This window comes from Pinus tabuliformis, chromosome 4_2, assembly GCF_031772625.1.
Source record: "Pinus tabuliformis cultivar Carrire ecotype Pingquan chromosome 4_2, CPIR1, whole genome shotgun sequence".
Taxonomy (NCBI): Eukaryota; Viridiplantae; Streptophyta; class Pinopsida; order Pinales; family Pinaceae; genus Pinus; species Pinus tabuliformis.
In genome coordinates, this window is record NC_142304.1 from 889,818,795 (window position 1) to 889,830,222 (window position 11,428).

Genomic DNA, 11,428 nt, shown 5'->3' on the forward strand with positions numbered 1-11,428 from the left:
TTGAAGAAGAACAGGCTGGACAAAGAGGTGCGTATGTCGCACACCCAAAGGAAGCAGAGACACCACCCTAGGAGGTAGAGAATGTGTCAGAGATAGGGGAACCCTTAATTTACAATAAGGTGTTGTTGAAACCAGCAAAGGAAACAATTGACCAAACCTAAAGAAAGGCATTGTTCTGGACAATCTATAAATCACACGGAAAATGCTGCAAGATGATTATTGATAGTGGGAGCACGGATAATCTAGTTGCCACGGAGATGGCAAAGAAGTTGGGTTTGAAACATTTAAAGCACCCAACCCCATATAAGGTGTTGTGGCTGCAGAAAGGCCATCAACTGTTGGTTGACAAACAATGTGAAGTTGAGTTCCGTATTGGCAGTTACAAGGACAAGGTTATTTGTGATATTATGCCTATGGACGTATGTCACATACTGCTAGGAAGGCCTTGGAAGTATGAGAGGAAGGTAGTACATGATGGAAAGACAAACTGTTACAAGTTTGTTAAGGATGGGATTAAGCACACGCTTATACCCATTAAGGAGGAGACAACAGAAACTAGTGGAGTCAAAGCGTTGCTGGTGGGAGGAAAGGAATTTTTGAAACAGATCGAAGACAACGAGATAAAATACACTGTTGTGAGGAGGCAAAGAATAGTGGTGTTACACACTGAAATTGCAGATTTGCCTGATGAAATTCAGGACATGTTGCAGGAGTTCAACGACATTGTGGTGGATGATTTGCTGGATAAATTTCCTCCTAAGAGAAGTATCAATCATCACATAGACTTTATACCCGGAGCTAGTTTACCGAACAAGGCAGCATACCGCATGAGTCCTAAGGATAATGAGGAGATCAGAAAATGGGTACAGGAATCACTGGATAAGGGGTTGATAAGGGAGAGTTTAAGTCCCTGTGCAATTCCGATAGTTTTAGCTCCCAAGAAAGGAGGAGAGTGGTGAATGTGCATAGATTTGAGAGCCATCAATAAGATTACCATCAGGTACAGGTTCCCATTGCCACGAATGGATGACATGATGGACTGCTTAAGTGGTGCAGAGTATTTCTTGAAAATCGATCTGAAGAGTGGATAGCACCAGATCATAATCAGAGAATGGGACGAATGGAAAACAAATTTCAAAACCAATGAAGGTCTATATGAGTGGCTCGTGATGCCATTTGGGTTAAGCAATGCCCCTAGTACTTTTATGTGATTCATGAATGAGATGTTGAAAGAATTCATTGGAAAGTTTGTGATTGTATATCTTGATGATATACTGATTTTCAGTAAAACCAGAGAAGAACATTTTCGACACGTTCGAAGTGTGCTGGAGAAGTTACAACAAAACAAGTTGCTGATAAATCTGAAAAAATGTTCTTTTCTTCAGAGGGAATTGATTTATTTGGGTTTTGTAATTGCAGAAAATGAGCTGAAAATGGACCCAGAAAAGATTGCAGCTATCATTAGCTGGCCATCCCCAAAAAGTCTGTTCGAAGTTCGTAGTTTTCATGGGTTGGCAAGTTTCTATCGTAAGTTCATAAGGAATTTTAGTGAGATTTGCACACCTATGTTGGACACAATAAAAAAGGCAAGTCAACCTTTCTGTTGGACTGAAGCGGCAGAGAAAAGCTTCCAGACCTTGAAGAAGAAGATCACTGAAAGACTGATTTTGAGGTTGCCTTATTTTAACAAACTGTTCCAAGTTCGTTGTGATGCTAGTGGTACAGCCATTAGGGCCATACTCAGCCAGGAAGACAAACCAGTTGCTTATTTCTATGAAAAGTTGAATGAAAGCAGGTAGAAGTACTCGTCTTATGACAAGGAGTTCTATGTGGTCATCCAAGCATTGAAGCATTAGAGTCACTATTTTCTCAATAATGAATTTGTTTTGTTTTCTGATAATTCTGCATTCAACAACATAAGCTGAACCACAAGCATGCAAATTGGGTTGAGTACTTACAGAGCTTCACATTTTTATTGAAGCATATTAGTGGGTAGGCCAACAAAGTAGCAAATGTGTTGAGCAGGAGAACTTTTCTCTTACGGAAGAGCACATTACAAGTGTTGGGTTTTGAACACTTGAAAGATTTGTTTCAGAAAAATGAGGATTTGAAGGAGGCTTATGAAGCCTGCTAGAATCCTTTGTTGAGGAGCAATAGTCCATGGCTGGAATATAACTTACAAGAGAAACTATTATTTAAAGGAGGACAACTATGTATTCCTGACTATTCGATGAGGGAGAACATCATTCGGGAGAAGCACAATGGAGGTCTTGCATCACATTTTGGCATTGATAAGACCTTACATTAGCTCAGTCACTTTTATTACTGGCCAAAGATGCGAAGGGATGTGTAGCGATTTGTAACTAGGTGTAAAGTGTGTTAGTTGGCAAAAGGACACAGTCAGAATGCAGGACTCTATACACCACTGCCTATTCCGAGTAGACCGCGGGACTCAGTCAGCTTGGATTTTGTCTTGGGTCTACCAAGAATGCAGCAGGGTTACGACTCTGTGATGGTAGTAGTGGACCAGTTCTCAAAGATGGCACATTTCATCCCTTGTAAGAAAACTAGTGATGCCACTCACGTAGCACACTTGTTTTTCTCGGAGATAATCAGGCTGCACAACCTACCTAGGTCCATTGTTTCTGATAGGGAGGTGAAATTTACAGGACATTTCTGGCGCACCTTATGGAAGAAGTTGGACACACAATTGAATTTCAGCTCCACATATCACCCACAGACCGATGGACAAATGGAGGTGGTGAACAGGAGTTTGGGAAACCTACTATAGAGCTTGATTGGAGAAAATTCCCAGATGTAGAATCCTGTACTTGCCCAGGAAGAATTCACTTATAACGATTCGCCAAATTGAAGCACAAGATACAGTCCTTTTCAGATCTTGTATGGCATGCATCCTCGCGGAGTGCATGAACTACGGGACCTAGGATAGCTAGAATGAAGGAGTGCTGACAGGGAAGATTTCGCCAAGGCAATGAATGACCTACATGAGCAGGTAAAATCTAAGTTTAGATATCATTTTGGGTAAAATCTAAGTTGTAGGACAACAGTCAGTGGTATAAATAGCAAGCAGATTTAAAACAACGGGAGGTATAGTTTAATGTGGGAGATGACCGTCTCGCACATTTACGCAAAGAAAGATTCCCTATGGGTGAGTACAACAAATTCAAGTTTAAAAAGATTGGCCCTTGCAAAATTTTGTGTAAATTCCCTGCGAATGCCTATGAATTATAGCTGCCCCTAGGAATAGACATATCACCTATCTTCAATGTGGCATACCTGTTTCCATACACTTCTAGTCCTGAAGACGACAGTACGACACGGCCAGAACGAGACACCCAAATAGAAAGTGGTTCTTGGACGACCCAAGTGCCTTCGGCTTAGCCCCTTGAGATCGAGAGAATTCTCGACACACAGGTGGCCAAGAAAACTCGCAGAAAAGATTACCTTCAGTACCTTGTCAAGTGGAAGGACAATCCCATTGAGGACAATTCATGGCTTGATGCGGCGCATATACAACATGCAGGATATTCTGTGAAGGAGCTCATGTAACAGAGCCATGAACTTTTGTTACCCCAGGAGCCTGATGCAGGGGCATCCAACTCAGGGTGAACAAAATGAACGTGTTTGTCTCACGGGTTACATGTTGACAGGTTGACAGGTCATTGTACCTAAGTCTTTTAATTTCCTTTTAATTTCTAGCATTTAGGACTTGACAGCAAGTTATGTTTTTAATTTCATTTTAATTTCCTTTAGTTTCTATTTTGAATTAATTATAGAATTAGGTGAACAGACATTAACAGTTATCCAATGTAACTACTTGTAACTGTTGACAGTTTCTACAACTGTTCAACAAATCATACAAAAAGGAACAGCTGAGACATTTGCCGGGTTGATTTTCTATCATAGCAGAAAAAGAAAATAAAATTATACAAGAGTTTTTTTCTAGGATCATCTGAGTCCATTCGTAACTAAGTACTTTCTTTATTTCTTTCCATTCATGATAAATTGAATGTGTTTACAAACAGTAGCAAGAACTGGTACTGTAATCATTTTCTATAGGCATCAAAGAAACAATAGAATTAATGAAGCTGAGAGCAGGTGGAAGTGACCACATCAAATCTACAAACGAGGCTACGGTCAAATATCAAAGACACCCAACAACAATAAAGAGGTACAGTTGCAGAACACGCTAAGCATTTTAGGCAAAAGAAGTCACCAGAGCATACAAAGGGTTTCATACAAGAACAAAACCATTACAGAATTTACGAGGTACCATTCCAACTGAAACATTGTAATTTATTTACGAAAATAACACAAGTAGAAATATACAAATTTCTGAATCATTTACAATCCCAAAATATACAAAATACATTGCATGTTCGACAAGGGGACTGGGTTCAAAACCCCAGTACCGAAAAACAAGCAAACTAACTATGAATTCTACACCTAGAGAAGACTTGACAAAGAGTACCCATCTCAAAGCTATTGAAAAGTAGAACTAGAAAGGACTGATAGGAGAGCCGAGGCTCAGACCCTAGAAAACCCAATTGTTGACAAGAAATGATAAGAAAAGACCTTACCCGTTTGAGCCAGCAACAGCCAAACCGGAGTCCACACCTAGAGTGCTCGACAAGCCACCTGCAAAGACAACAACCAGAAGTTAGAACCATGGAACCTTTGAAACCCTGAAATGGAGTAATGTGCAGAGAGGGTTTGTGAGCTTTTTCTTACCAGAAGAGTAGCATCGAAATGAAGGAAGGTTTCGACCAGTCACCAGCCAGCAAGGTAGCCCTGCTAACAGAGGGGCAAGATCCTTAGTACAACTAGAAAATCCAACTGAACATCTAAAGCATAGAGAGTAGACTTACCACTGTTTAGCCGACGAGTTGAGGCCGACCTTCAAGTTCCTAGATGGCGGAAACCTGTTAAACCACAGTCACAGAACCAGTCAGATCGAAGAATACATATGGCGAGAGAAGAAGACAGTGTAAGAACAAATGCATTAAAAGACTGTAACCACAAACAACACCCATGAAACCTATAAGGTAGAGTATCCCACTAGTAGACCACCGAGGACGAGGTCTCGAACCCCACAAGCTCATACATGGAGTAGGAAGAATAGAGAGAGCCATACCACTCTTAGAATCTAGATGAGGAACAAGGTTGTGGTTGAAAAATACCAACAGAACGAGTGAACAGAGGAGAGGTTGAAGCCGACTGGCACATAGACGACCACCAAAATCGCAAAGGAATAGTCTAGAAACCCTCTCAGCCACCAGAGAACGAAATGAAAAATTCCAAATGAACAGGGGTTTGGTGTGTAATCCAAAGGCGGGACAACGAGTTTCGAGGACGGGACAGGTGTTTCCCTTACATCAATTCACAAGTACGAGTTATTAATAAATAATAAAAAAATATCCACTATCAAATCACCGAGAGTTTAATTATTGTAATCACCACACTAATCATCACTTAACGATTGATTAATCCCAAGATTCAAAAGGGCTAGACCCATCAATTTTGGTATCAGAGCAGGATTGAGTTTTTCATAAGAAATGGCAGTTGGAAGATGAGGTCATTGGAGAGGTATTCGAAAAGTAGCAGAGGAAGGATTATGGGAAGAGATTAGGATCCTAAATGCTCGTTTGGCAGCAATAGAGGCAGGAAGGAGAAGGGATCTAGAAGTAGGAGATGATAGTGAAGAAGAATTTGTAGTTATGACAGATGGATCGGATGAGGAAGGACCTGAAATCAGGTTATTGAGATCAGTCTTGTTGGCTAGCAGTAAGCCCAAGCCTGAGATTTCAAATTATGATGGAAGTTTGTCCATAGAAGTGTTGTTGGATTGGATTAGCGAGCTAGACAAATATTTCGAATGTGAGGAAGTCATTGAAGATAGGAGAGTTAAATTCACTACTACCAAGCTGAAAGGACACACAACCTTGTGGTGGGACAATGTCCAAGTAGAGAGAAGAAGAATGAATAAATTGCCAATTAGGAAGTGGCCAAGAATGGTCACCAAGATGAAGGGCAGGTTTTTGCCCAAATATTACTAGATTGCTCTAAATCAATAGGTACAGAACCTGAAGCAGAGAGGAATGACGGTGAAAGAATATACTGAAGAATTCCACTAGGTGAATTTGAGGGTTGGTTATATGGAAGACACCCAAGAAAAGATAGAAAGGTTTGTGAATGGGCAAAGGCTGGAGATATTGGATGAGATAAGTATTCTTTCTCCAAGAAACATAGAAGACACATACTGTTATGAAACCAACTCAAGAAAAGATAGAAAATATAGATCAACACCTTGGAATTCAGCCTCTTCGAGGGGGCAACCTCCTTTACATTACATAAATGAAGAATTCTTCGATGATACAAATGAAAAGACCTCCTTTCTATATATAGGAGTCTAAGGGGTCATAACATAATCAGAGCTGACATAACAATAATAATGTAAGGGCACAATAATAACAATAGTGGGCTTCTATGGGGCACAATAGTAACAATATGGGTACATCAATATAATAAGTGGGTTGTACTAATAACAATAAGGGGTTACACTAGTAATATAGGGGCCTAACATGCCCCTCTCCTTCAAAAAGCATTGTCCTCAACGCTTGAGTAGTTCTTGATGCTTTTGTATAAAATTCTTGTCCTCCCACGTGGAATCTTCAGCGGGTAAGTTCTTCCACTTGATGAGATACTCTGAAATTGATCGATTTCATAGCTGTCGGGTTCTTGTTTCGTTGACTGCTCTAGGTTCCAATATGATTTTTCCTTCCTTTTCAATTTCTGGAAATATTGTTTGAATTGGGATTTTTTGCAACTTTTGAATAAGTGGCCATACTTCTTTGTCCTTCTTCCATTCATCCCTTGCTTCGTTTATCCAATTTGGTTGTATAATAGAAATGGCACAAAACAATGCTTCCACATCCTCATCCTTGAAGAGTCTTCCCATTCAGTAAGGTCGCCATTTTTTAAGTCCATGTAGTATTGCCAACATTTCCTTCTGATAAATAGCTTGCTTAAGATGTAGCAGTAAAAATACCCAATCACCTACACCAAAACATTTTTCACTACGATGTTGATTTACCTATTGTTTCGTTTGATTTTGCACCGAAGTGGCGTTATCCTTTAAAAGTTGGAGAACTTGTTTGTGATGCTCGATGTGATCTTTCTCTTCTTGAACCTTTTTCTTCTTGATATGTCCTTCTATCTCTAGAGTTTCGGGAGTGGTAATTTCTTCCAATCCTTTACAAGATATGGTCGAATTCATTTCTTGATGCTCGATGTGATTTTTCACTTCTTGAACATTTTTCTTCTTGATATGTCCTTCTATCTTGATAGTTTGAGGAGCGGTAATTTTGACCAATGAATTACAAGATATGGTTGGATTCATTTCTTCTTTCTCAATGTGATCTTTTACTTCTTGCACCTTTTTCTTCTTGATATGTCCTTCTATCTTGAGAGTTTGAGGAGTGGTAATTCTTGCCAATGCTTTACAAGATATGGTCTGATTCATTTCTTCTTTCTCTGGGGTGGGGTCCTGGCGTATATCCTCTTCTTTTGATGTTTCTTGATCCTTTTCTTCCTCCTCTTCATATTCTATGTAAACTAATTTCTTCTCAGCACACTTATGACCTTTAGTGCATTTGCTATCACAATTGTAACAAAGCCCTTTTTCTCTTTTTTCTTCCAATTGTTGTTGTGTAACCCTTGTAGGTTGTGGAAGGATGGGAGAAACAACACTTCCATCTTTATAGTTGTGAGGGGTATGCTTCCTGGTTTCCATAATTTTGCTTTCCACTATGTCACAAATCCCTTTTACTCTTTCCAATTGTTGTGGTGTTGCTCTAAAGAAGGTGTTCCTCTTTGTATCCTCATAATGTGCTATCATTTCCTCCGTGAAAATTGACCACGTAACAAGTTTTTTATGAGAACAGAGCCCTTTATACCATAAAAATTGATCTGGTTCTAAATATGAAGATACAATAAATACTTTTTGTAACAGTGGTACACCATGTAGATCAAAATACTGCTCCATCTGAAGTATCCAATTTACCGGATCCTTGCCATCAAACTTCCTCATCTTGCTTTTTCTTGATTTTAGGAGCTCGATCTTGAAACGACTGTAACTATGTTCTTTCGGCTCTTTAAGTTCTAAAATTGTGATCTATAGTATCCCTCTCTGTACTCTTTCCAATGCCACCAATCTGATCCAAATTTGATTCTCCAAGAAAGAGTTATGCACAATCTCCCAAGATGACCTGATTATAGACCTTTCCAAAAGAGCGAACTTTTATGAAGTTCCACGTGTCACTGTTTTAACCTCTTGATCTAAAAAATTCATACAAGAAACTAAAATCCGTCCTCTTTTTGTACCTTCTTATGAAATTTAAATCTGATCCCCAGAGAGAAAGTTATGACGATTTTCCCCAGGTCACCTGTTTAGAATGTAATTCAGGAGTCTGCCAAAAAGACCAACTTCCTCAGATCATATCTCTGCAAATATAGCGCGAAAAGCTCTGAAATTCGGACCCAAGGATCAGCGTGATTTCTTATCAAATGGGTTTCCTTTTCAACTTCTACAACTTCGCAGAAAAAAAGTTATAGTGAAAATGCCACGATGACCTGTTTGGAGCAGCAAAACCCTAGAATCCAAAGCTATAATACCAAATGTTATGAAACCAGCTCAAGAAAAGATAGAAAAGATAGATCAACGCCTTATAATTTAGCCTCTTTGAGGGGGAAACCTCCTTTACATTATATAAATGAAAAATTATTCGATGATACAAATGAAAATACCTCCTTTCAATATATAGGAGTCTAAGGGGTCATAACATAATCAGAGCTGACATAACAATAATAATGTAAGGGCACAATAATAACAATAGTGGGCTTCTATGGGGCACAATAGTAACAATATGGGTACATAAATATAATAAGTGGGTTGTACTAATAACAATAAGGGGTTACACTAGTAGTATAGGGGCCTAACACATACCAGAGTGCCTTAAAGGAAGAAGAGAATATCACAAGAAAGAAGAATTCCACGAGAGGACGAGGAACTGGTAGAGGGAAAGGACAATATTTTGGTAGAGGAGTAGCTACCAACAATAGTGAAGAGGGCAGTCGTTCCAAGAATTCAGGGATAGGAGAAAAAGAGGGCAGCACTAGAGGAGGAAGGCCATATCAGAGAGAAAGGGGAAATGGCAGAGGCAGAGGAGCTGCCTACCAGTGCTACAAGTGACACAAGTGGGGGCACAAATGTTGTGGGGAAAAATGCCTATGCAGGACGATCCTATCCACCTAAGGTGTGACAGTGCCTTAGCAACAAACAGAGACAACTATTCTAGTATTCTTCCTTTATGAATTAAGAATGAAGAGAGAGATAGATGGACTAACCGGTGTCTTCCGTTTGTCCCTCGATCCAGCTTCTCTTCTCTTGGAGAGTTCCCAGCTACTTGCCTTCTCGCTCGCCCAGCTTCGAGAGGTTTCTGCAAGATCACAAGAAGAGAACACTACACAAGACATGGATTCATATTCATAACTAGTTTAGGATTAGAAATAAACTAAACATACTAATGCAATCATACATCAAGAATACATCAGCATATAGGAGAAACCAAGATAGCTTTATTGATGAATAACAAGGTTCAGGAAGAGATAAAACCCAGAGGGCTCCAATCCAGCATCTCCTTCCCAGCAAATGGAATTCCTATCTTCACCCCCTTCAAAGCATTAAGCACCCAATGATTCCAATCTCAAACCAACAACAATTCTTTGCAATAACAAAATTCCAGCCTCTAGATCTCATGGAGGAGAGATCCATATATAGATGTTTGGAGAGAGGATGAGTCAGCTTGAGATCTGACTAGTGTCCTCTCCCTCTGTCAGTTCTTGAGTCCACTTGGAGGTTCTTGCTTCCACTTGGAGATTTGGAACCTCTTACTCATCACCAGTCGAATTCCCTGAGGCAAGTGTCATTTTGGAAGCTTCCTGGGTTTTGACACCTTGAGAAATGAGCCTGCCACTTGTCCATTCTCATTCAGCGCAGGTAGCCATTGTTCCAGTTGACATTCAACGCAGGTAGCCAGTGTTGGCTTTGACATTCAGCGCAAACAGCTAGTGTAGCCACTGAAATGATCCTGATTTGACTTGTTTTGAGCAGTTTCAGGTGGAGAACTTTTGTGAATTGCTGTGGTTTGTCAGCCTTGTTCCTCTAGGGGTAGGAACAACATGTTTAGGGACTTTGGATCCCTTAGATTATGGACATTTCATGCTCAATGCTGTAAGGCACAAAAATTTCTATAACAGTTGCCCCCTAAAGTATGAGGCTGTTTATCGGGCGAAATGCTTTATCAGGGGGATCCGAAGTTCATCCAATGCTGGGAAGAGACCTGTAATAAGATACAATACAATACATTATTTTTCATACTGCTTTCATGATCTAGCTGAGGCGGGCATTCCCATGCTCAGCTTTATAAATTCATTTTTCTGTACATAGAACAGACAATCGTCTGGTAGTAGACTGATAATTTTGATGAAATTATCATCCTTTGAGTAGGATGATTATCTGCTGCAATGATGTACATGTCAATCTATTTATCTTTCCTGAATATATATCGCAGCTCGGATGGATGAAACTAGATCCGGGGTCTTCGAACTCGTTCGATCTTCACTCTAAGTACAAGTCAATCCATGTGAGAATTGTTCTGAAGTCGAACATGGAAAGACATCGCTTGATTACCGGTCAATGATGTAAACCGTTAACAAGCGCGAGAGGAATCACCGATAATGATATTGACCCTCAAGGTACTGCAGTACAATTCACGTGGTGTGAATAAAGGACTTGGCGTTGAACACCATGCAAAATCTTTTGGTCGAAGGTCATTGATGTATACCTGTCGCCGGAAGTGAGAAACTTGCCATTGAGGCATGCAAGCTTCAAAGTACTGAAGGGGTTGTTCCTAGATCAACTTCTTGGATAATGAGCTGATGTCGACAAGAAGCGATCCGTCAAAGGAGGGCCTTAATGAATCCCACATCAGTGACATGGAACGGAGCTAATGATTTTAATGGAGGTGAAAACGATCTGTGACATATGATTCAGGGTGGCGGTCATGAAAGGATGAAGGATAATGTATGGCAGTGGATGGGACACGGTTGACTCTTCTGAACGACTTTTCTTGAACATATGGCGACACTGATGCGATGGATTGGTAGCATTACCCCAAATATGGATGGTATGGCGAGACCATGGATGTGACCGGTGAATGAAACAACCCAACCCGATTGTGGTACGGAGGAAAAGTGTCATGTTCAAGAGCGACTTGCTACCATCAAAGTTTTCTTTAGTTTCTCCCAATTTTTCCCCAGTCATTTATGACCAGTACCTCTTTATTTT

General features: G+C 40.1%; 1 protein-coding gene across 1 annotated transcript; it reads left to right on the top strand.

The window, feature by feature from the left end:
* The first annotated feature begins 413 nt into the window (after positions 1 to 413).
* LOC149172562 (uncharacterized) lies at positions 414 to 959 on the top strand. The gene has a single exon (XM_089426371.1). The coding sequence runs from the start codon at positions 414 to 416 to the stop codon at positions 957 to 959; it is 546 nt and encodes a 181-aa protein (XP_089282497.1).
* Positions 960 to 11,428: the final 10,469 nt, after the last annotated feature.